The 27,500-nt window shown below is 37.8% G+C and overlaps 1 protein-coding gene across 6 annotated transcripts in view; it reads left to right on the top strand.

The window, feature by feature from the left end:
• The window catches only part of LOC149782560 (WD repeat-containing protein 7-like), a 146,785-nt gene that overhangs the window by 100,377 nt on the left and 18,908 nt on the right, over nucleotides 1-27,500 (top strand). For all 6 annotated transcript variants that reach the window (XM_089934006.1, XM_089934003.1, XM_089934008.1 and 3 more), the window contains 6 exons: nucleotides 166-383; nucleotides 8,880-9,075; nucleotides 9,759-10,073; nucleotides 15,377-15,502; nucleotides 20,675-21,428; nucleotides 23,734-23,974. In XM_089934006.1, coding sequence (XP_089790132.1) covers nucleotides 166-383; nucleotides 8,880-9,075; nucleotides 9,759-10,073; nucleotides 15,377-15,502; nucleotides 20,675-21,428; nucleotides 23,734-23,974 — 1,850 coding nt within the window. The remainder of the gene's footprint in view (nucleotides 1-165; nucleotides 384-8,879; nucleotides 9,076-9,758; nucleotides 10,074-15,376; nucleotides 15,503-20,674; nucleotides 21,429-23,733; nucleotides 23,975-27,500) is intronic.

The raw sequence follows: 27,500 nt of genomic DNA, 5'->3' as shown, positions 1-27,500 counted from the left end.
TGTAGTTTTGTTTAGAATGAGTGCCAAAAGCTAAGGGCTGGTTAATTTATTGAATGAATACTTGATGAAAAATCTGATAATATTAAATATTTTTAGGTTAAATGATGTTGGAATCGCATGTTAGTTTTGTCCCAAATTGATAGCAATATGCTTAATTATTTTCAGAAATTCCTTTGAAAGTTCTTCAAGGTCATGATGGTAGGATCACAAGTCTGCTGTACCCATTTAATGAAAGTACGAGATATGAAGCAAACCATCTCCTCTCAGGGAGTGCTGATTTTTCAGTGATTCTTTGGGATATTGTATTAGGTGTGAAGCTGCACACATTTACAGTCCATGGAGGGGAGATAACTCAGCTACTTGTGCCACCAGATAAATGTAATGTAAGTCATATAATTGTTGTTCACATAAATGTGGATAGTAAATTGAATGTAATAACGCTAATCTGGATCCTTGATGTCACTCTGCTGGTGTAAAAGCAGTGTCATGTTGTGAAGTTACATTCCTCAAACACATGATAGTATTTGCCAGCCTATATTTGTTAAGGCTTTTCCATTTCAACATATATGGTACCCAGGGAAGGCATTTCTCCTTCAAATACATTCCCCGATCACATTAACATTAGGGATATAAGCCTGCTACCTCTCGAATCCAGCCCTACTAAAAGACGAAAATTTGTCTTTTCTGTCTATCTCATATAGACCAAAGGGCAATAACTCTTGCCCCTTACCTCCCCTTGCCACCGCCAGGTGTCACTAGTTTTTAAGCTTCGCTTGTACTGATAACACGTACATTATACCTCCAAACAATCCAAGCCATCTTAGCGTTAAATTGGACCATCCGAAGTTAAATTTGGATTTATTGCGTTGGACAATCATTCTTCTACAGGTTGTATACATTATTTTAACGGTTTTTTTCAAAATTGAGTGACTTTGTCACCCTTACGGATTTCGTTTACTGAAGACCATGTTACACATGCTATCGCGGAACTCGTGTTGTCAAATAAGAGTTAACACGACACTGACTAATTTCGCTTACTCCGTTAGTAACGGTTGTGGTATTAGCGAATTAATAACATGCTGAATTACTAATTTGTGCTTTGTTTTCTTTTCTTGTGTCGTTTCAGTAGAAATGTCAACCAAATGCATGAAATGCAAAAAGTTCAAAGCAAAAGAAGACAACCATGACTCTTGTATTGTATGTACCAAGTGTACATCATCTATACCATACAGCGTGTGTAACACTTGGACAGAGCAAACGTGGGCTGATGTAGTCCAGAAGGCAGCAAAAGGGAGGGATAGACGGAATAAGTCGAAGAAAGATAGCATTGATGTCCTCAGTATACATCAGAAGACAGCCTCCATTGCGAGCCTTGTGGGGGACGTTGGGGTCCCCCCTCCACCTAAAGTTCGTCGTTTGCAACCGTCAGCCACAGTAACATCAGTGGCAAATGGAGGAAAATAATGTTGACAGGGTACAACAGTCCAACTTTGAACAGATGCGTCGTTTGGTCCAGGAAACGACGGCGCAGCTATTGACATCAGGCCAGATATTACCCTTATTTCCCTCGCTCGCTTCCACAGCTTTTTCTGACTCTTTGGGGGAATATTCCCCCAATTTTAGGCTGCCCAGTGGGCGTAAGTCCCCCCGCATGTCCGAGCATGGCCTTCGGGCCTGTAAGTCAGGACGCATGGGGCTTTTACCAGATCCATTGGATCCATTTCTTTATACAACCTCTACGTCACCGGCCGTCCAACTGTCCCAGCATGGGGACCCTATTGCTAAAATGGTCCGACCAAACATGACTTATGGGGATTTTAGTGATAAATCCATTCATCAAGCTGTACCGCCGGCAACATACCAATACTATGGCAGAGATTTTAGTGAGAAATCTGTCTGTCCAGCCAGGCCATTGGAGCAGCCGGTACCGGTGATAGCAGGACCGTCGCCAACATTCAGACCGACCACAAGCCAGACAATATGTTTACGGCTTATCCACAAGGGAGAGTTAGTGACAGTGTTAAGGATGATGGAATCGCGTCATCTATGCCACCTGGTATGCTCTATCCAGATATGCAAGCTATTACAGAACATGACTCGGCACACAGTGAGGGTGACGAAACTCCTGCAAATCAGCCGTACACAGATCCAATCATGGAACGGACTGAGTTTGGCTTCAAGGCAGCAGTGGAAGAAATTTATAGGGTGTTGGCAACTTCAGAATGCCCTCCACCTCCTACCACCACTCAAGACTACAAAGTTAAGGCGTCTGTAGATCTTGATGGGGAGGATGAGATGCCGTCCTTCCAGCTCCTTCCCCAGTCGGCAAAAATTAAGGAGATCAATGATTGTCTATCAGGACGAATAGGTGATCCGGGGAATGCTAAGGCGTTCTTTTCAGAAAGCCAAGTACCAGCGACGTTCTTGTGTCGCTGGTACAAAACTCATTCAGACGCATTCAGTACGGATCTTCCGGCCCTTGACAAAAATATGGCAGCAGTTCACATGTCCGCTCTACTGTTTTACAAAGTGGACAGAAATGTGCTCCATGCCACATCAAAGCTAGTCTGGAACGTAGTTGCTACGTCTTCAGTGTTAGACTTGGCTTCATTAGCCATTTTCCAACTCGCAGAAAAATCCGACAATGACCACGCTTGGGAAGCGACGGCCCGGATTGCTAGAGTTATTAACAGGGCAGCTCACCATTCCATGGCTAATGCGTTGACTGCTTCTGCCAACTTAGACCTGATACGACGTTGATGCATGTCTGCGGTCCACGTCGCTCAAGCCCCATCATACTCTGGCTTTACGGATGACTTCATTTGGGTCGCCTTTACTCTTTGGAGGAAAAATTGAAGAAGTTCGGAAGCAGGCAGCTCAGGAACTGCCCCTCCAACTCGCCACCCAACCCTCGCAGGCGTTTAGAAAAAAAAATCAGCCCCTGCCATAGCGGAGGGATGATTGGCGGACCAGGGACAAGGGATCCTTACAATCAAATGTGCAGTATAGATCCCAACCCAATGCCAGGAGACAACAGTCTAATCAAGCTAGGAGGCAACCATACAGAGGCGGTAAGAAACAAAGTTTCTCCGTCTTCAAGCCACTTAACTCTAAAAATTGACATACCCTCTCCACCACCCGCGGACAGCCTACCTGTAATTTCAGGACCACTGGACCACCTTTTTTCCTCAGAACGATTGGGTGATCCAGGTCATTTCGGAGGGACTTTGGATTTCATTTATCCAACCACCTCCCGGTCCTCCTCTCCCATCCGATTGGGAGAAGGATACCTTTCTACAACAGGAGATACAGTCGCTCGTAGAAAAACGGGCGGTGGAAATTGTGAAAAAACCGCAATCGCCGGGGTTTTATTCCAGGCTTTTTCTTATCCAGAAGGCAAACGGCAAGTTGAGGCCGATCATCAACCTGAGTCGCCTCAACCAATACATTTTACCACCGAAATTCAAGATGGAAACGGCGAGATCAATCCGTCTTTCCATCCGGCGGGAAGAGTATGCCATCAGTCTAGATATGACCGACGCATATTTTCACGTCCCTATCCACCCCGCATCACGGAAATTTCTCCGATTCACTTACCGCGATGCTGTTTATCAGTTCCAGGTTCTACCCTTTGGCCTCAACATCAGCCCTTGGGCTTTTACCAAGGTTATGGATTGCATCGTCACCCTGTTCCGCTCGACTTCATCTACAGGGATGGCAGTGTACTTGGACGACATCCTTCAGAAACATATGGTAAGTTCTATTCTGCTCAAAGGCAGAAATGATCTTTTAGCGCTTTTAGATCATCTAGGCTTTCTCGTGAACTGGAAGAAGTCCGATCTCCATCCATCCCAGCGTTTTGTCCATCTGGGTATGGAGTTTCTCACCAATCTGAATCTGGTACGGCTTCCTCGCGCTCGCGTAATCCAGATCGTCGAACTCGTCAAGTCCATTTCCAACAGAAAGTGGATTTCAGCGAGAGAATTCTTGCAACTCCTCGGATTATTCAGTGCGGCGGCGGACTTGATCCCGCTTGGCCGTCTTTTTATGCGTCCCTTACAAATGATGTTACTGGCACAGTGGCACCCCTTTTCAAGTCCCCTTAATCAAACAATAATGATCACGCCCGAGATACGATTTTTCCTGCGTCAGTGGCACAACCCAGGTTGGCTGTCCACGGGGATTCCTCTGGAGATGCCCCAAGCGGAGATAACGGTATGTGCCGACGCCAGTACCTATGGTTGGGATGCCCACCTGTTGCCGGACTTTGCTACAGTCAGTGGCACGCGGGAGCCAGGGGAGAGGCCTCTCCACATCAACCTTTTAGAAATGAGGGCTGTCATCAATGCCTTTCATTTCTGGAAGGATCAACTCTCAGGAAAAACTGTCCTCATTATGTCAGACAACTCTGTGGTGGTGACTTACCTCCTCAAACAAGGGGGCACCAAATCACCAGACCTGTGCATTCCGATCTGGCAGTTTCTACGTTGGTGCAACAACCTCCACATCAACGTACAAATCAGACACATTCCCGGCAGACTCAATGTCTTGGCCGACACTCTATCAAGGAAAGGTCAAGTCATTCACACGGAATGGTCACTCCATCAATCAGTCTTTCTTCGGATTTGCACACTTTGGGGGCGTCCGATGATCAATCTTTTTGCGACAAGGTGGAATCACAAGTTGCCCACCTTCATCTCTCCGGTTCCAGACCCAGAGGCTTGGGCCGTGGATGCTCTGTCAATCAGCTGGGAGGGGTTGTAGGCATTCACCTACCCTCCCACGGTTTTGGTACCAAAAATAATTCAGAGGTTAAGGGGTCAGAACTGTCGGATGATTCTGATTGCCCCTCTCAGATGGAACAAGTCCTGTGTCACCGATCTACTCGATCTAGCGATAGATCTACCCAGAAAGATTCCAACCAGCCCAAATCTTCTCAAACAACTGCGGTCACAGGTGTTCCACCCCTGCCCGGACCATCGTCTTCTTCACGCTTGGCTCTTGTCTGGGCAGCCTTGCGAGACAATTTAAACCTTCGATTGTGGAGAGAATCTCAAGAGCAAGAAGGTCCTCCACTCTGAAGGCTTACGAGGGAAAGTGGTGTCAGGGACTGGTGCCATATCAATAACATCGTCCCTTTGAGTGTCTCAATCCCTCAACTGGCTGACTTTTTTCTCTGGCTTTTTGAGGAGAAACAGTTGGCCCCAATTACTATCAAAGGCTACCGCTCCATGATATCAGACACATTCCGCCATCATGGTAGATGTGATATTGGGCATAACAAAGATCTATCAGATCTTTTAGCCAATTTTGATTTCAATCAACCAAAATCCCTCACCCTGTTTCCAAAATGGAATCTGTCCTGGGTTTTAACATGGCTCAATTCAGATAAATTTGAACCTTTAGCCCACACTTCGTTAAAGCTACTATCATACAAAACATGTTTATTGATAGCCTTAGCTTCAGCATGCAGGGTGAGTGAGTTACATACCCTTTCCAGTGACCTGAACTTTCTTCAGTTCAGATCAGATGGTTTGGTGGTCCTCCTGACGTAACCAGGCTTTGTAGCCAAAAAATAGGTTACCATCCATTGGCAATCAAAGAATCATCATTCGTTCGCTCTCTTCCATAGATAAGTCAAGAGCAGCAGCCATGCAAGATCCTGTTCGTGCACTCAAGCACTATTTAAAACGCACAGAGGCGTGTCGGGACACACGTAAGCGCCTCTTTCTTCCGGTCAAAGCTGGTAAATGGGATATCACCCTTCAAGCCCTTGCTTCGTGGCTGAAGTGGGTTATACGCTCAGCGTACTCTGAGGTCTCACAAGATCAGAGTCACCTCATGAAGATTACGGCTCATGAGATTAGAGCAATCTCGGCGAGCCTGGCATTCGAACGCAATGTTTCGATCTGAGATATAATAGAACCTGTTGGCAGGCATGCAGAGTCAACCTTCTCCAGTTTTTATCTCAGAGATTTGGCTTCGCAGAGGCAAACCTTGAATCTGATAGGTCCGGTGTTGGCAGCCCAGATGACCACCAGACCCATTTAAAACAATCAGCACAGCCTATCAGCTTCGCTGGATTTGCCAGTGAAATTTCGTAGGTAAGAAGATTTCAATAACTATCTTCTTAACCGTATATAGGGGTCACATATCACAGGACCCTAGGCTGTGTTGCTGATGAAATTAGGAGAACAGGTTATCATTCAAATGTGGAATCCAGCCATCATTCCCTAGAAGGTACCCGGGGTGGAGGTAGGATGCTCAGCATTCCCTCCTCCTGTTACTTATTCTTCTAACGTTAATGTGATCGGGGAACGTATTTGAAGGAGAAAGCAAATTTTTAGTAAATTGTGTTTCTCCGAGAATACTTACCCGATCACATTACTTAAAAACCCTCCCAACCACCCCGCTATGCGAGCATCCTCGTATAATATATATTGCTCAGCTTAAAAAACTAGTGACACCTGGCGGTGGCAAGGGGCAAGAGTTATTGCCCTTTGGTCTATATGAGACAGACAGAAAAGACAAATTTTCATCTTTTAGTAGGGCTGGATTCGAGAGGTAGCAGGCTTATATCCCTAACGTTAATGTGATCAGGTAAGTATTCTCGGAGAAACACAATTTACTAAAAATTTGCTTTATTTAAAAATACATTAGCAGGGTAATTCAGTTTTACAGAGTTCATATGAAAATGATAAGAAAGTTCTAAATTGCATCTATGGTTGAGTAACCTGAATTAAAAGTGCCTTCCCTGAGTCCTATGTATGTTTTACTGGAATTTGCAGCCGTAACTGAGGATCCAAAGAAGTGCATGACTTGCAGAGTTCAGTAGCTTGATTATGGTTTATACATGTTTATATGTTGAGTCAAAGTGCAAACAGCAGAGACCCTTATGTACCAAAATGTGCCAGCAGATCAGTGTCTGTTTTGTTTATTCTATTGTTTACTTCTAACAAACTGAATTATGGTCATGAAATTTATACAGACCCATGTTCGGGGCACATAAGAAGATTTTTCAGTATGCATTTGGCTCTTGACATTACCCATCAGTGGGGGGTTACAGCTGTGACTTGGACTATACTAAGGTTAGGTTACTACAGTACCTATGTTTATTATAGCAAAGATGCACAATAATAATTGGTCTTCATCTGCAAGAAAAAGCTGCATGAATGAAAGTGGAGGGCTGGGGTGCTTTTGTTGCTTGTTTTTCAACTGTTCAGAATTGATAAGGTAAATTTGTGAGTATAATGCATTGTAACTGCTCCCAGAATGTTTTAAATGTTGCCAATTATTTAGTTTAGAATTTTCTTGGGATATAAGTGTAAATAAATTGTGTGATACTCATAATTCAACCACAGGTAGCTTAGATATGGCATGGAATTTAAAGGAGTTGGAGAGGGTATGATTAGATCGATATGTATAGCTTAATGTTGTGCAGCTTTTCCAGTTCAAGGCAGGCTTTTATTCATTCCAAGTAATTTATGAAGAAAACCTAACCAAATAAAATAACAATGCAGTGGCTTTGGCTCATTTTCATTTAGCCCAAATTAAGTGGAAAGTAAAACTTAGCCCAGTCCATGTTGGTGGAAAGTAAAGCTTAGCCCAGTCCATGTTGGTGGAAAGTAAAACTTAGCCCAGTCCATGTTGGTGGAAAAATGAGACAAAGTCTTACCCATGTTGGTGGAAAAGTGAAATTTAGTCTAGCCCACATTGGTGGAAATGTGATCCCATGTTGATGGTAAAGCATACATGTCAACCATTATGCTTTTGGTGTAATCATAGGCTTTTTTCACTAAATTATGCCTCATGCATAAACGTGTATGGATTATGCTATTTTTATATATTCCCTTTCCCCCCAAAAAATAAATAGTTTTCTTCTTTTTATTAACATCCCATTAGACCATAACGATTTAAAGAACTACTGCCCAGTTTCTAATCTCCCATTCATATAAAAAGATTTAGAAAAGGTTGTTCTATCCCAGCTTGTATTTCATCTGAATTCAAACAGTCTTTTTAGACTGTGTCCTGTTGACCAAGTAGGACTTGAACCACAGTAAGGCTGTATCATGAATGCCAAATACATGCTGGAGATGGTGAAGTAATATATCATGGTCTATTGTGTTAAATGCTGCAGACAAATCAAGGAGGGTGAGGACTGTCATCTTTCCACTATCCAACGCAGAGAGAATGTCATTAACTACTTTTAGAAGAGTAGTTTCAGTACTGTGGCAAGGGCGATATGCAGATTGTACATTGCTAAAAAGACTGTTTGAATTTAGATGCGATACAAGCTGGGATAGAACAACCTTTTTTAAGATTTTTGATATGAATGGGAGATTAGAAACTGGGCGGTAGTTCTTTAAATTGTTATTGTCTAGAGTTGGTTTCTTCAGCAGAGGCTTTACAATGGCAGTTTTGAAAAAATGATGGGAATTCACCAGACGAGAGAGAGGTATTAATAATATCAGTTAGTGAAGGCAATACTGGATCTAAGCACTCAAGCAGCAGTGATGTTGGAATTGGATCAAGTTCACATGACTTTGGTGCACTCTTCATCAGGATTGTACGTACAAAATCCATAGAGACAGGTTCAATGCTGCTAATGGTTGCCGCTCAAATTCTGTATCTCAACTGTATGGTGACAATGAGTCAATTGAAATTGTGGTGTCAAGCTTATCTCTAATGGTTTGTACTTTGTCACGGAAGAAATTTGCAAATATGTCCAGAAGGATGACTGGAGAGAAGGTAGTTGGAAGTGGTGTTGATTTGTTTCTTGACATTAGCTTGTTAGTAATCTCGAAGAGCTCTTTGCAGCTGGAACTTTCCATGATCTTAGTAGTGTAGTGGGCTGATTTCGAGACTTTTTTTTTTTCCAGCCAAGGATACTGTCATCTGTGTGTTCAGTGGCTGCCGATCACACAGTGACTCTTTTGAGCTTGAAGGAGAGAAAGTGCATTCTGATGGCAGCACGCCACCTTTTTCCTGTCCAATGCATCAGATGGCGCCCCCTGGATGACTTTATGGTGGTCAGCTGCTCAGATGGCACTGTGTATGTTTGGCAAATGGAGACAGGTAAATCAGTCATAATTTTGAATACCTTGCTTACCTGACATTATTCAAGCAGTGGAATGGAGGTCCAAGATGGCTCTCTCTAACTTTTACCTCAGTTAGTTCATAATATAAAAAACATATGGAAGATGTCCTTTTTGTCCCATTTGCTGTAGCAGGTTGAGAGTCATAAGTATATAACACAATGGGAGTGATAAATGTATAAAAGATTGGGGTTGACAGATATCACTTTGTGCCATTGGTGGTGGCAACAACATAATCATCAACCATATTGAAACATTATGACACAAAATGATACCAAAGTCATACCAATATGTAACAATAAGGTGTTGAAAGGAAACAAGGTGAAACTTGGTTTTATATCTTTATTTCCTCTCCTAAAACAATATTTAACAGATTTTGATAGGGCCTGCTGTACCATGGTTCCAGATATTGTTATTTTCAGTATATTGCAATTCTGAATATATTGTGGTACCTGATATAAGGAGGTATGTTTATTAAACAATAAATAATAAATTACAGTTACCAAATAGGTGTATTTTATCTAGTTTGCCATCATGTGAGCAATCTCTGGGTAGTGCAGCAGTGATCCACTTCTATGACTCCATGTTACAGCCAGGTTAAGTGGTCACCAATGCATGTTGGTAGTTTCCTGCAGGTTCATTATTCAAGTTTAATTTGAACAGGTCATTTAGATAGAGTTGTCCATGGAATGACTGGTGAAGAAATCCTCAACAACTGTGATGAAAATGCCATGCCAGTAGACCAGCTAATCAATCCAAATATCACCTTGATCCAGGCACTCAAGAGGCGGAATCTGGCCACCTTCAAAAACCTGGCCCAGCAAAAGCTTCAGTCCCTTGGGCAGCAGCAGCAGACCCAAGATGCAAAACTTGATTTTTCTAGGCCCCATGACTACCCCATGCACATACAAGGAATTAGAACCAATTCAAGGGACCCAGATTCACACGTGATCTTTTTTGATACAGAGTCATTAATAGGTAAGAAGTAACTGTGATTAACATCAAAAGAAATTGTAACATTTTATGACATACCACTATCTGTATTATGCTGTGTATAAACTCTTGTTATGATGGTACATCATCATTGACCTCTCTAATATTATTCATAATCATCTTTATGGGTAGTTTGGGAGTAAAGTAATGTTTATTTTGGGTTAGTTACCCAAAATATTACATGCAAATTTTGGTGCCACTGTGTCACTAGGTAAATTTCCAGTTGATTACCTTGCATCTCATATCAGTTGTCTGAATATACAACATAAATTGTTGTTATTTGAATTACTGGCTATTTTTCAAAAGGAAATTCTTCTCATATTGAAATGATCATGGTTTTTAAGCTTGCTAAATGCATGGCAGCACTCAGTATCCACATTATGCCATCTTTCATCCCATCTGTGCTGTCTGTCAGATTATATGATTTGTACACCCCCTACATCCCAGTTCATCCTAGTTAAGGAGGGAAATGTGCTTGTTTTATTTCTGTATATGTGGGAAACAGCTGGCTTATGTGAAAATCTGTTGGATGTCCATTTGAGTGTACACAGTAACACTCTATATGACATAATGAATGTCTGCAGTGTTCTCTGCATTTGTAACATTAAATAGTTTTACAGAAGTATAAACAGAAATTCTGTTTGCAACAAATTTTGTTGTAAACTAAACATATTATGTGCCATCCAGTAACACAGATTTGTTTTTACAAAATACCATGTCTTTCTATAGCTACATCCTTACCAATGATCCTTCCTTTCTTTCCACACCAAAATGTTCTGATTAGAAATGAGAGAAAAATATTCCGTCACATACATTGGCGTGGGAACTTTAGTATTGTGCATATGATGGATATTGTAGTAACCATCTATCACACAGTGTAGCAAAATATCTATTAAAAAACTATTAAACCAGATCAGCATGAACATTTATATACTGAGTGGATCCCAGGATCTAATATCATCTTGTGACTATGACCTTATTGTTAGGATCACAGGGTGATAATATGTGTTAGGTGAACAACATCATCTAAGCAAGAGAACTTCAATATGTTTTGACAATACAAGTCCAGATTTGATATGTGGATACCCTAGTGGAGTCTCATGATCTGTGTTGCTTTTCTTGTCCATGACCCAACTTTTAAACTTCCAGAGCAGTATTCTCACTTGGTTGATGGAGCATGGGGGGAGAGGGTTGCTTGCACAGACATTGTTAGCAAAATATTTTAAGAGAGACTATTGAAACAGAAGATTTTGAATTAAGTTTAAATAATAATGCATGGTTAAGATCCAGTGGTGTACCTAAGATGTGGTGTATGTGATCTTATTTTCAATATCACATGAGGTTTCAAGGTGTCATTGGGATACTGTGAGTTTAGTGAATAAATCAACTTGTGGATAAGATAAGGACATAGCTTGTAAGCATGATAGATTCAGTATGGTTTGACCATATTTGCTATGCAGATTTTTTTGGGGGTGTCCCAACATCTGAAAAGGTTTTGTGACCTTGAGCAGGATAATGTTCTGTATGTAGTAGGTGTTTATACATCATAGGTAGGTGAGCACAGCCTACATAGCATGTGAGCAAGATTTAATGAGAAGAATGGAAGTAAACTGAACCAGACTGGATATCTATGTGCCTGTAAAGGATCCCAATACTTTATTTAGTTCTGGTGACTATGACTTATTTTTCAAGGTTACAGGACAAAACAGTTTACATTGTTGTGGATTTTTTAGCATTCTTGCATATTTGACCATTCTCTTAGTGATGTTTGATTATATCTTTTTAAATTGTTATTTAAACTACACATGTTCATAATGGTCAAATTTAAGTGGTCCAGTGTGTATCATTTGTTGACAAGCTCCACTGTAACAGGTATCGCTTTTTTAAACTCTAATATCAATATCAAAAGTTTACATCAGTTGCCATTACAGATGTTGTTCATGATATCTTGCAAAGAAGTGAACATCCACACACATTTACACACAATATCGACCAGTGAATTTGGAATTCTGTTTAGGGTCACCAGAAATAAAATTAGTTCAGGTTTGTTCCATTGATAACATTTGTTACATTGATAATAGTGATATCTTTATCACAAAATAAATTCTTTTTTGGCCCAAAATGTTGCCTGCCTTTCAGGGACTTCCACTATCACATTTTATGCAAAATTTCATTGCATACACCTTGTGAGATTTGTTTTTGCTTTTATTTAATACGAGTGCCACAAGATAACCTTAATTTTCATGGTGTGGTCATGGGAGACATGCTTTTGCTTTCAGAAGCAAATCCCACTTAGACCTAGCTCATCAGAAGTTTTGTAATCTGGCATAGAGTTCATTAATGTGTTTAAACAAAACTGGCAACTTCTTGCTTAAAACTGAATTCTAGAAATACCAGTTAAATGGAAACAAAATTTCAGAAATGTTGTGGAAATAATTAACATGAGGCATGTAATAGCAGCATAAAATTTCATGCAGTCAACAGTTAGCTTGGACAGTGTTGGATTTTGATGCTTGGGATTCACTTCCAAAACTGTATTGAATCAAGGCATAATCCTGAGCCAAGTTGGAGCTCAGTATTTAGTTCTACTTGGTAATGAATAGCTAATGGAATGGCCTGTTATCAGTCACCTGTAATCCATTGTCTGTCATATGCCTGTTATCAGTCATCTGTCATCCATTGTCTGTCATATGCCTGTTATCATTCATCTGTCATCCATTGTCTGTCATCTGCCTGTTCAGTAGCAAATGTTTTGTTGTCACATTATCCTTTGAAACTACATTGAGGCTTGCCATGAAACTTCATTTATGCATTCATCCCATGGTCTTGTTGGTTCTAAGTGAAAATGGCACTCAGATAGCCATTAATCTTGAAAATTTTGCTGTCTTCTTAATGAATGGTCATATCAACATGAGATTTCGACTAGAAGACTTCTTATGATATATGCTTAGTCAAAATTGAAAATGGTGCCAATCTGATATCCAGTATGACCACAAGATTAATTATGATATTGTTATCACTTCTCCTGAACGGGAAGTCATATCAGCATGGGGTTTTCACCAGAAGACCTCTTATAATGTCTCATTGGTCTTAAGTGGTTCTATTTGGACATTCAGACTGCTGATCAAAGTGGCCACATCAAAATTTCATGTTATTGCTACTTTTCCTGGATGGATGATCATTTAATTTAAAGGACTTCGTTTGATGTCTAGTTGGTCCTAAATGAAAATGATGCCAATCTAACAACTAATATGGACAACATGGCAGCCATCCTGAAAATTTTGATATTGCTACTCTTCTCAAACAGATAGTCATTATCAGCATGGATTTTCACAAGAATATTTATGATGTTTATTTAATCCTAAATAAAATTGGTGCCAGTCAGATATGGCCTTCATGGCAACCATAATAAAAATCTTACTGTTGCTACTTTCCTAAATGAAAGCCATATTGACAAGGGCTTTTTGCACTTTTTGTTGTCTATTTGGTTCTGAATGATGAAAATGATGAACACTTTATCATAATGTAATTATGGATAAAGACTTCTTAAAAAAAAAACAGGATAAAAAATTGGATTAGCATTATGTTAATTCTCCTAACATGCTCATATTCAAATACTTTGCAACCATTCTTTTTTTTTGCCACACAGTAGTACATTATGCATTCAGCAGTTATGACTGAAGTACCATATTCCGATGAGCTTAATGCTATAGTATTATTTTGGATTGAGTGTAGCAGTGACTGCCTATGTGTCAGATGTGAAATAGGCAATTCAATGTGTCCCTTGCCATTCATGTGTTAAGTATAGCACGTTTAGAAATATCTTTATTCACTGATACTTATCTATGGAAAAAATTAACAATGCATGTAAATATCCACAACATGGAAACATCATGACTCCCTGAGAAAGTGATTTGACTGAAATGGTGGTAGTACTTTGAAAGTTGAATGGAATAATCAAAGATTGGTAGGAAAAGCCTAATAAGCAAGCCTTCACTTATTATTTTCAGTGATCATGTTATTTTTCAATAATCATGAACAATTATAGTTTTTTTAATTGGGATATTTTGTTTATACACCTTTAATTCCAACATTTTCTCATTGCAACTGAACATGTGATTAAATCAGTGATAGAATACTTTAGGCATGTACTCTTATTCAGTCCAGACATCCAGAGTTTTTTGTAATATACCCTGGTAATAATGATAATTCTTTGAATTGATAGTGACAGAAAACTTTCGAAATGTGCAGACCCTTGCATTTAAAAATATAGAAAAATGTCTCCAAATTATTTCATTCTTGATCATTACTGGTCATTAATCTTTAAACTGATTCACAATACTAAATGGCAGGAACAGTACACTGCATACTTGTGTAAGAGGTGACTTTCAGTCCAGTTTATTTATTGTTGTTGTTGTTGTTGTGGGGTTTAACGCCATTTTTCAGCACGATAGGCAATACATGGCGGCCAGTATTAATGGTGGAGGAAGAACCCGGAAAACCCCGGAAAGAACCACCGACCCACGAGAAGCTACTGGCAAGCTTTCTCACATGCCCACATTGGCTGAATCTTAGACTCGAACCGCCGCAGACAGAGGTGAGATGGCAGTGATCAGTAACGAAGAGCGCTTTAGACCACTCGGCCACTCGGGGCCCCTTTATTTATTGTAAATGAAGCTATGGTAATTTTTGAAATTCATAATAAACCTGTAAGAGTAAGTGATGTTTACCATTTTCAGGGACAAATGACATACTCATTATGAAACAGTTTAATTCAAATTATATGTTTGACAATTTTCAGTTTTGAACCGTGCATGCAGATACTCAATTTAACCATTGGATTAACTTGCAGAAATTTAAAAATCAGTAACAAATTTTAATGCTCATGTGATTTTAACCTGCATTTTGACTGCTTAAACATAAAACACAAAATTTGCCGCAGCAACTTGCACAGCAAGATGTCTGGAATTAGTTTTCAATTTCTGATGTTATAATCGTAATTGGGACATGCAGCAACACGTCATGTCATTTTATGTAGCATCTCCACACAGTTTCTTAAGATGTAATCTAATGAGGATTCAGATCTTGTTTTTTAGAATTTAAGGATGTATTGATAGTTTGCCCTTAAACAAATATACAGACAACATGTAGAAACTAAATTTGAGAACATGATCCCAATATCCTCAAATACCAGATCACATTGCTCTAATTTAAAGGCATGCCATGTTGCTAGCTTTATGCTTAAATTACAGGATCTTACTTTCATATGGACATTTCTCCTATTTTAGTCCAGCTGTTAACAGATGAGTTTTCTACAATGTCCCCGGGGGAACTGGAAGCCAAGGGTATGTTCACCATAAACACAGAAAGATTCAGCCAGTCGGATATCAGTGAGGCTCAGGCCAAAATAGCAGGTATACTCTAGGCTTGCATGTAGGACATGCAATTTGAATGATTACTTTGAAAATATATAGCAAATTTGTGGTCTCCTTGCACTCAAAATGGGCATCAAAATAAGCATTGTTTACAATTGATATAAATCCCTGATGTATTTTTCATTTTATACAAGTAAGTGTTTTTTGGTTTTGTCCAGAAAAATCAATACACCAGTCCATGATGTCATGGTTAGATGCAAAGTTTGATTGGCTATCTTATGCCAGGATTTATCATCCCTCAGACTTGCCATATGACATAATGGAGAAACCGAAACTGTATATACATTTTCATTTTTTGAGGAAGATGAGTTTAAAGAAAGGACTAAATTTGTTGAAGATGAACAACAGGAAAATTGGGAAAATGAAGATGTTTTTTAACACTGTTATACCAGCTCATATTGAGTTCATTGAGCCTGTTTCTTGGCAGTTAAGAAGCTAAGCTGATCTACTCTCCCATTTTTATAGGTACATGTTAAAATGATATATTTCATTTTTATGAGCTGTAAATGTAAATATCAGAAGAGCCCAATTCAAATCAGATAGTTAAATTTTTATTCAACTGTTGGTGTTTTTCTGCTGCTCTGTTCAACTGGAACCATTTTGGTGACAATGATGATGTTTATGTTTTAGTTTACTAGTTTGGGGCAGAGGTCAGATTTATGCAGCTGTTGTTAAAGTATGATGAAACAAAGTTACATTAAGGTATGATGAACAAAGTCACATTAAGGTATGATGAACAAAGTCATATTAAGGTATGATGAAACAAAGTCACTTTAAGGTATGATGAAACAAAGTTACATTAAGGTACAGTCGAACCCACTTATCTCGACCTCGGTTAACTCACCAACCCTATTAAATCGACGTTTTTGAAGTGGAACCGCCAGATTCTCTCTTTGTCTTAGCATTTTCTCATCGGTTATGTCGATTCTTTTATGTCGCCGAACCCTAATATCTCGAGCACAAAAGAGGGCCAAATTTGCCACTTAACGTTGGTTATCTCGATCCCCATGACCAATCGCCGGCGCCAATACCTGCTCCATGATGAAAAAAAGGCACAGTACACCCCTTCCCTTCTAGATGCAATGAACTTCCTGAGATCAGCCTGGAATGATGTGAAGAAGGAAACAATCTCAAACTGCTGGATGCACTGCGTCATTCAGGATATTTCCGATGATGAGTTTCAGGCACAGTGCTGTGCAGCCGCAGAAGAACTCGCGGAAGTACGATACTTTTCAGAGCTGTGTCAGAGTGAAATGACTCGTGAATTTAATTTTGACACTGGTTAGCTTTTTGTAAAAACGAACTACACCCCGCACGTTTTTTGTGATTTTGTGAGCGATCTTTGTGTTTGCAATGTTGGAGAATATAATAAAGATTTGTATCAAGAATCGACGGTGGTTTGTATTGTATACTGGTAAATCTCTGCTGTTAGTTGGTGCACATATGCCTTTTGTTGTTAGCAAACATGTATGTACATTTTTATAGCATGCCGATCGCTTCATCAAACAAATCGCGGCAACGCTGTTGTGTAAAAAAAACTCCAAAAACATGTGCATGTACATTCTCATTTATTAACGCACATCATGTACATAAAGAAATTTCAAGCACATGTTAATATATTGCCGCCATATTGGTTTTCATTTATCTCGATCATCGGTTATCTCGACGCTTTTTGGCAAACCCCTAGGCCGGCGACATAACCGGGTTCAACTGTATGATGAAACAAAATCACATTAAGGTATGATGAAACAAAGTCACATTAAGGTATGATGAACAAAGTCACATTAAGGTATGAAGAACAAAGTCACATTAAGGTATGATGAAACAAATCACATTATGGTATGATGAAACAAAATCACATTAAGGTATGATGAAACAAAGTTAAATTAAGGTATGATGAACAATGTCATATTAAGGTATGATGAAAAAAGTCACAATAAGGTATGATGCACAAAATCACATTAAGTTATGATGAACAAAGTCACATTAAGGTACGATGTACAAAGTCACATTAAGGTATGATGAAACAAAGTTATATTAAGGTATGATGAAACAAAGTCAAACAAAGTCACATTAAGGTATGATGAACATAGTCACATTAAAGTATGATGAACAATGTCACATTAAGGTATGTTGAAAGAAAGTCACATTAAGTTATGATGAAGCAAAGTTACATTAAGGTATGATGAAACAAAGCCACATTAAGGTATGATTTTTTGTTAACATAGCATTGAAGTAGTTATAATAATAAAATATAGCAGGGTCAGCAGAGTTACATGCATTTGAGTGCCCAATGATTTGTTATTCTTTAAGTCTTCATTCAAGTAAATATTTCACAATGAACACTTGTCCCCCCTCCATCTCATTTGGTTGGGTCCTTTTTCTATAGAAAAGAGGGCATTTGGCCCAAATTTTCTAAAAACCTCTGTGTTAATTTTTATAGTAATTAAAAATTTGTTTAATGCTAATTTTACAGAATCTTTAAATGTTAATTTTACAAATTTTTAGCAATATTGTGATGGCTTAAATGATGATCCGAGATGTGATAGAGGAAATGGATTAGTTGGAGGAAACAATTGATCAAGTTACTGGTTTATCTTGTCTGTTTGTTTGTTGATTTTTATGCCCATCTTCCAAGCCCCTAATCTTGACTGGGTATCAACATTCTCAGGTTTTGACTGATTGGCCTGAAACTTGGTAGACAGTGTGATCTTAAAAAAATTACATTTTCAATGTTCCAGTGCTTTATAGAACCAAAATATTTGACAGGTAAATGACAAGATTACCAGACAATAAACCATCATGGACCAGGTTTTCTTAATTTACAAAGTCAGTTGATTTTTACACATTACTATGATTGCTTACATATTCTCATGTTTTGTGCATTATTTCTTATTTCTCCAGCATGAAAATGAACACAAAAGTAATTGAAGACAGTCTATTGGTAATGTGACACTTCATATTGACATTCAGTACTTATTCACTGGATGTTGTGCTTAGTGTCACTTACATCATTTTGTTTATTTTAAAATATTATGAGCATATTTTAAATTAATATTCAGTTTTTACCATATCATTCTTTCAGACTGCATTCAAACCATATTTCCATTGCTGTTTTATTAAATTTTGATTGTTTCACATGGTCAGAAGGTGATTAATATTATTATTTATTGTTGATATACCGTATATACTCGTGTATAAGCCAAATAATTTAGGAAAACATACAGGCCTGGAAGAAGGTGGGGGGGAAGCTTATCCATGGGTCAATGTCTAACTTGATTGTTTTTAGGTCTTTTTCTTGACTACTGTAAGGGCTGTAAATCTTGGGACATGAAACAATATTTTTTTTCGTGTCCTAAGACATAGGCATGTAAAAAAGAGTAACTTTCGGTGACCTGACAATTATTGAACTGTTACACAGTACTATGATTGATTTTGTTATTATTTTGCATGTGTAAATTTTCTGATTTCTCCAACATGAACTTAAATAAAGGTAAATACAGACTTAATAATTCGTAGGCCAGTTTAGTTTACTAGGGAGACCATGCTGAACTATAATGTACAGTACTTACACAGTGCAAAGCATGCATAGCGTCACATAAATCCTTACTTAATCCCAAACATATTAGATGCAGATTTTGCCTTATTCATTGTTTTGACCAAATTGCATTTTTCCAGATAACATTTCAGCTAGTCCTTAATAGCTGTTTCATTTACGTTGACTCATGCGCTTTCGAGTTACTCATTTTCAACGATATAAGCGATCCTACATATTGAGGTACACATGTTTAATTGTACAAGGCACATAACCATCATAATTTACATGTTCACGAAGAGTGGTAATAATAAAGACTAAAATTCTCATATAGTTCAACAAAGATCAAAATCAGTTTTAGTTTTGTGTTTTAGCTGAACAAACATCATAACTTTCCACACAATGGAATCTTGATGTTTTGGCATCTCCTATGTGATAGTTGGCAAATTTCTTTCGTTTTGTGACAGAAGTACAGGCCAGTTAATCATTAAAACCCTGAAACTGGCTTGTGATAAGAGGAAATTTTGACTGGTAACTATACAAGTACATTGATGTGTAATTGTCTTTTATTCCTTAATATTAGCACGATTACCATAGTTTTGTAAACTTTTCAAAAGCCAAGTAGGGAGACTGAAAAAAAAAAATAAAGGTTGGAACTTAAAATCGGGAGGTTTATCATAGCATTTTTAAAGCCTTGTTTTCACAAAATATTGATTGATCTTCCTGTTATAGTATTCGTGAAATTCGCAAAAAGACTTGCTGTTTCTCCCTGTGACATGTCCTATTTTCCCCCAGTATGTGCCCTATTTTCATATTCTGGTCAGCTGTGGTCAAACTGCACAATAGCTAAAGATTAGTCCTAAATAAACAAGCAAGAAAGCCAGCACAACTAATTAATAGTTAATCCTTATCCATGCAACTATTTTGTGAACACGATTGGCCCTCCCCTGAAATTCAAAGAAACCACATTCTACACTATTGTGTGTTATGCAAGCACCAGCAATTGATTGGCAAATAAAGGATTCCCAATTTTGTTGAACTAAAGGTACCAAAATTGCCAGCCTCATGGTACTGTACATGTGGCAACTATTTTCCCTCTTTGTATATCTGACTATAATCCCTTATTGTCAACTCATAAAGCATTTAGTATTGTTTATTATAAAACATGTATTCTGAATTAGATTTTTGAGGACACATTTTCTGCTTGGTATGTATTTTCATTCCATCTTTTAATTTAATGATGGTAATTATCATTGGTATATATGGTATAAAAAATACCAGGTGTTCACTTGTGTAAGTTTTTTTCGTGGGAATGGCACTATAGCAGATGGAGTTACAGCATTCATAGTGATCATTCTTGGGATTAAAATTAATTGTGGATGATTCCTGATGCCAATGAGTGCAAGGATGATTACTTGCCCATTCAGAGTTCTTTTTTTCTGTGATATTCCATTTGATCCACATCACAAGACTATTCCATGCCATCATCTGACCAATTGATTTTGATTTTTTAAGATGACTTTCTTTGTTAATATTTGAAATAAAGTAAAGTTTTTGTTTTTAATTTTAATTTTAATTTTCATAATTTTCATATTTCTGTAAATTTGGTTTTACAGAGATTATTTCAAAGGTGAAGGAAAAAGCTGATACTGCAAGCCAGAAAATCCAGCAGACAATAGAAACGGCAGGTTTTACTGCAATTCAGATCCAGTCTGTAACAGAGGACAGTTCCAGTATAGTAGAAATACAACAGTTGTCTCCACGTTCAATAAGGAAGAAAGACAATGAATATTTTCATTTGAAAACCATGACAATGGAAATAGCACAGTTATTCATGTCATTTCTTCATGCTTGGGGTTTGGACCCTGATCTAGATAAATTATGTTTAAATAAATTAGGACTTTTAAAGCCAAAATGTCCCATATCCTATGGGTTACTGTCACGGGAGGGTCACATGTCACTCATGTTGCCTGGATGGCACAAGCGAGTTTGCCAGGAGGAGATTAATAATGCTGTGAAGGAGAGGATTCTTGCACAAAAGAAAACACTGATTCAGCAGGCGAGATCTGCATCTCAGGTTGAGGCTGGGAAAAGTGTGAAGCTGACTCGACCTACTCTTGCCAGTCTTGCTCGTAATGACTGCAGTGATCAGAGTTGTGATTCAGATAGTGGACTATCAGCAGGAAAGCCACCAAAACAGGATGATAATGTTCTGCAGGAGGAGACAAAACTTTTCTCAACAAAAGCTCGATGGCAGATATCCAGTGCTGTTACCACTCAGCACCTTCTAAGTGTCATATCTGTTGCCAACACCTTGATGAGTATGAACCAGGCCACATTCCGGACTTATGCACCAATAAGGAAGACAAGGTATGTATATGCAGTCAAACCTGTGTAAAATGACCATTCAGGGACCACACAAAATGTGTTTTTTATCGACCAATGTATACAGAACCCTTTGAAACTAATTAACCAATCCTATGATAATTGTAATTACTTAACAAATAGGATAGTTTAAATCTTTTGTACATTTATTTAAGTTCCTGCCTTCCTTTGATGAAAAATGCTTTGTTTTTTATTGAAGATTATAATAGGCTTGTTTTGATGAAAGGTGTATGTGTTATTGAAGTCACCACTGAAGGTAATCTTTGGAGGACAGACAAATGCCCATTTGTTATTGCGGCAGCAACATCACATAATTATATAACATTGAGACTGAATTATTTCACTTGCTTAGTATTCATACAGAACAATTGGTGCTGCAGAGGTAATCAGTTTTCTTTGAAGTTTCAGCAGAAATATTTTTTTCTAGGTACATTTAAAAAAAAAGAAATAGCCATCATTTGGTCTACTGTAGCTGTTTCTGTTCGTGACTTAAGAGGTTGGTCAGTTGTAGCTAATCAAGTAGCAAGGCTATTTGAGTGTATCACAGCATACAGTACTCAGATCAGCAAGGCTATTTGAGTGTATCACAGTATACAGTACTCAGATCAGCAAGGCTATTTGTGTGTATCACAGTATACAGTACTCAGTACTCAGATCAGCAAGGCTATTTGAGTGTATCACAGAATACAGTACTCAGATCAGCAAGGTTATTTGAGTGTATCACAGAATACAGTACTCATATCAGCAAGGCTATTTGAGTGTATCACATTAAACAGTACTCAGGTTATTTGAGTGTATCACAGCATACAGTACTCAGATCAGATTTCAGCATAATTATATAACAGTGACTGTTAAAATGGGTTGTTAATATGAACAATGGATTTGGTTATGTAACAGTAGCTAGATTTTGGTTATTTTATATAGAAATTTGTTGTTTCTCTTCATGATGCCTTTGAATTTCTCTGCTCCAAATCCAAATTTTCTATTAAGTTTAAACAGCCAAGAATGTTGTCACCAAACAGTCACCAAATGGTATATTTTGTTGCCAATAAGGAAAAAAATCAATTTGCAATATTGGTAAAGTAGAGCAAGATCCCTGAATAAACTTCTTACATTTTATTTTTCATACTTTTAAAAACTATTTTTTTTAATGTATGGAAAAAATATATGAATATGTAATTTTAGAAGCTGCATCACAATTGTCTTTTATTAGAATTCATGATTTCCTTCCCAAAATGATAATAGACTTTGTACACATTAATTTTTTTATACTTTTAAGAAGAAAACATTGTGTTTTTTGCGTACAAGCAAAATACATGCATATGATATTTCAGGAGCCACACCATGATTTTTGGGACCCCGAGTGGCTGAGTGGCCTAAAGCGCTGTCCATTATGGATCACTGCCATCTCACCTCTGTCTGCATGGGTTCGAGTCTCGGATTCAGCCAATGTGGGTATGTGAGAAAGCTTGCCAGTAGCTTCTCGTGGGTCGGTGGTTCTTTCCGGGGTTTTCCCTGGTTCTTCCTCCACCGTTAATACTGGCCGCCATGTATAGCCATGTGTGTGCTGAAAAATGGCATTAAACCCTACAACAACAACAATAACAACAACCATGATTTTGTTATATCCTAATTTTTGTTATAAGTGAGCGTGCTATAATTGGGTCACAGTACATTATGTATTTTTAGGTTGTAAATATGCTTATTGTCAGTTAGTAATTAGAGTGACATAAAATAATGTTATTGAGTGAAATTCTATAGACTTGACTGAAAATATTGTTTTTAAAGGGAAATAGTTTATGGGTAAGAGAAAACCAGTAAAGCACTAAAATTGAAGCTATAGTAAAAAATCTGAAAATGAAAACAACACATTTTTCTGGTAGATCAAATAATTAAAAATATTTTAAAAAATTTAATTCATACATTTTTTTTAACCCATTAATTTTTTTAATGACATTTCATTAATACCTGGCCACCATTTTTTATTTAAGGAAAACAATATGTGGCAAAATCAATTAGAATTTAAGAATTCCTGAGGAGTTTTTATGACTAAGATCTTGAATGACTTCATTTATTAGCAAAAGATTTATCTTTGGAAACAATTTGTATGAGACTGCGATAAAATAGGTAAATAGGTCAAATCCACATGATCTGAAGGTTTGGAGATAGTTTAATTAGGCTATGTTCTTGCAGTACTACTTAGGCCTGCTTAATGACATGGTCAACTATTAAGTTATGTTTGCCACGTAAGCAGTATCAGGCCTACATGATCCTCTTGTTTCATCTGCAGTAGTAAGAGGGCCCATGGAAACCAGGGTCCAGTGATGGCAGAGGTGGAAACCAGCTTTGAGCATGGGAATGAGGATGAGACAGGAGATTTAGCAATGTTACAGCAGTCACAGATCAAACAGGGTTGGAGTCTTTTAGCAGCCCTACACTGTGTACTGCTGCCAGAACTTGTTGGCTCAGGAGAATTTGATCCACCCTCACTGGAAATGTTGGCAAGAAGATGGCAGGATAGATGTTTAGAGGTAAGTAAATGATTACAGTATTATATATGTTTACTAGATACCTATGAAAAGAAATAGTATTTGACCTTTTGAAGGAACTGTCAGTTAATCCTTAATCCTTTCCCCATGGAAGTAAATCCGGCTGCCACAACCACCCTTTCAACGCTCGTGTTTCAGTACCTCTACTATATTTTATGTGAGTATACTTGAATGCCTCTTCCATATCTCCTTTAATGCACTTCATGACACCCATGGAAAACAGTTATTTGTGTGGTTGACACATAGTGCTATCCAATGGAAAATCTACTCTTGAAAAGTATTTTTTCTGGAAGTTGCCTCACTAGGCACTCAGGTTAGTCCTATGACTGTTTGGCCTGGTGTCAGGATAATACTGTTTTCACGATAATATACATTGTGGAAAGAATCATGTAATCCATGCTGTGGTTCAATGGTTGGTTGGTATGAGAGAAAGGGTTAATTTATCATTGTTTGCTGCTTAATAAAAAAAAAAATCAACTTGTGTGTCACAACACAGTGGTAGAATTTGAGTTGGAAGGTTCATCCTGAGGCAAATGTTTGTGTGAAGCAGGACATTTATGAACAGTTTGAAGTGGTTTAATTTTTTTTTTTTTTTACTGAAGTGGTGTGTGCAATTCCAAAATTTGAGAATGGCCAGCATCACAAAATTGTATGTGTCAGACCAGCCAAAACTGTCTAGATTATGTATGAACTGAAGGTAAAATGTCAGTTGAAAATCAGTCAGAAAAATCAACATTGGCCAGATACATGCCTATTAGTGGTAACTTTACTTTCAACCACTAACTTATAATGCACATCCTAGTTTTTGACCTTACATGTACAGCTCCAATGGCCTAAGTGGTTAGAATGCCTGCCTCAGATGCAGGTCACAGGTTCAAACCCATGCTGAGTCACTGCCTTGCTAGGTGCTCAGCATTAAGAGGTTAGTGTTATGACTGGTCGACCTGGTGTTAGGATATTGTGACTGGGTGGGACTTCATGCTACATGTCCGCGACATGATGCCACAGTGCTAGACATCACTATAAACTGCCACAATGCAGATATCATAGTGATATAAATGAAATTGTTAAAGCTACATTAATAATTCAGATGTCTCTCTCTCACACACACACACACACTGACCTTACATATATTTAAAAAAAAGTTGTGTACATGTGATAATCCATTATTTGGACTAGCATGAAATATGTCAGTATCCAAGCTAACTTGTAACCAGACAATGCATCGTAATTATGTCAAAGCTTCAACCATTGCAGATTACCTTTGAAAACAACTTGTTGAGTCAATGAGACATTAGTTACTGTTAATAAAAAAAGGTCAAGAACTGATTTAAGATGAGAAACAAAATTGAACCAAGATAATTTTTCTTGGAAAGGTCAAAAAAATTTACCTAGACAATGCAATCTTATTGTCAGTGCATAAAAATTTGCAGCTGGTATTATCACCTTGATAAAACCAAGTAGAGTCAATGAAGTGTTGATCACTGTAAAGTCACTAGGAACTGTCACATACTGTTATTTAAAGAAGAGAAAAACAAACAACAAAGAACCAAGTTAATTTTCCAATGAAAAGTAAATAAATTGCAAATTTGATGCAGTAACATTTTCTTTATTTTTAGGCATTTTTTTTCTCTGCTTCATAAATATGATTGTGTGTCAAATTTCTTTAAATTTTTTATAAAATGCAGTATTGTGAGAAAAAGTCAAGTGGTGTGAACAAGCATCTCTGCTTGAATAATTTTACTGAAACTAAGTAAACTTGATTAAAGGATGAAACAGCTGTGTAACAAAATTTAACTTTTTTGTATATTGTTCAGTTTTAGCTCACCTGGTTATAAGGCCCTGTGTGCTTATGTATGACCCGGCCTCTAACATATTTATTGTTCATAGTGTGTTACTCATCAACATTTGCTTTTTTAAACTTCTCAGAAACTACTAGATAAATTTCAAAACAGATTTGGCAGGGAGTTTCATGGCGTGAATAGTTTTTAAATTTATGCAGCTGATAATGACTTGACATTAAAATATGGGCAACATTACTTAAAATTGAAAACTTTTTAACAGCTTCTTAAAACATCTATCCTAGAATCTGCCTTGATGTGACACATAGAATTCTGGCATTAATGGCTTTCAGTAATTTATCAATAATGCTGACCCCCTATAACAAAATAGGCCTCCACTCCCCACCCCAAAAAAGAAAAAAGTAAAACCCTTGAAATGCCTCTTTTTAAAGACTGTACCAGTGGCATAATGGTTATACTGTCTGCCTTGGATGCGGGAGGTTGAGGGTTCTAATCCCAGCCAAGTCATACCAGAGACCTATAAAAATGTTACTAACAGCTGCCTAGCTAGGCACTCAGCATTAAGAGGTTAGTGTTGGGACTGGTCGGCCAGGTGTCAGGATAATATGACTGTGTGGGATATGATGTTGTATGTCTGTGGCATGAAGCACCAGTGCTAGACATCAAGGTCTTTAAAATTTAAACAAACGTTGCTGATAAAGAATAAAATTAGGCTGCTGTTACTAAAGATTATAACAAGCTCTTGAGAATTAGGTGTTTTTGGTCCTGAAATTTTTGTGAGCCACATAAATGGAGTGCTGTACCTGTTTTAAAGGTGATACAAAGGTACATGATAAAGCATTGTTTTCTCTAGAATATGCAGTTGTATGAATCATTCCAAAATGTCATGACTCCTATACTGTAACATGACTCCTTTACTGTAACATTTTTCATAATCATTTAACATTCATGAGTCACACAGATAAAGGCTGCTTCATATGGAATCAAATCACAATTAATTTACTATATATTCTCTATATTCTCTACAGTTGTTTCTCAGTACTGAACTTTCCATTGTGTCCAAATGATAATAAATCATCTTATTCTGAAGTACCTTCAAAGATAAACTCAGTTCTTGTCATAGGTTATCCAGCATTTTCTGAGAGGCTGGACTATTAACACAGCACTGTACATTGGGTCAGATTTCACTACTGGATCATCATCAGTGCTTCATTACACTCTGTGCATTCTCACCAAAATACACACTGACAACCACAACAAATTCTAAAGAATAAACAAATATCTTTAAATCAACACCAAGAATGCCTAAATCTAATACTTTTATCATCACCAAAAGGAGATAGAAGAAAAAAATGCTCTCAAAATAGACTGGGACTATTGTCATGGGTACTGAACTAGGACTTATGACTGTAATCTGATTCCATGTAACACCTTGCGCCATTATTTACCATGTAGACTGGTCACCTATCCAGTTCTCTTAATTAATAAAACTAATATGCAAGATTCGTTTTCACATTGAAGAAACCTGTTTGTTTTTTCTTAAATTATATGTATGTATGTATGTATGTATGTATGTATGTATGTATGTATGTAGATATGTATGTGCGTACGTATGTACGTATGTATGTATGTATGTATGTATCGGCACTAACTAGAACATAATGATAGTTTTATGAAAGTACATGGACAAGTATACTCTTATGCGT

The sequence above is a fragment of the Sinohyriopsis cumingii genome, chromosome 15, assembly GCF_028554795.1.
Source record: "Sinohyriopsis cumingii isolate HCF-2022 chromosome 15, ASM2855479v2, whole genome shotgun sequence".
In the NCBI taxonomy this organism is placed as follows: Eukaryota; Metazoa; Mollusca; class Bivalvia; order Unionida; family Unionidae; genus Sinohyriopsis; species Sinohyriopsis cumingii.
Note: the sequence above shows the minus strand (reverse complement) of the source record. Positions and strands in the feature narration are given on the sequence as shown.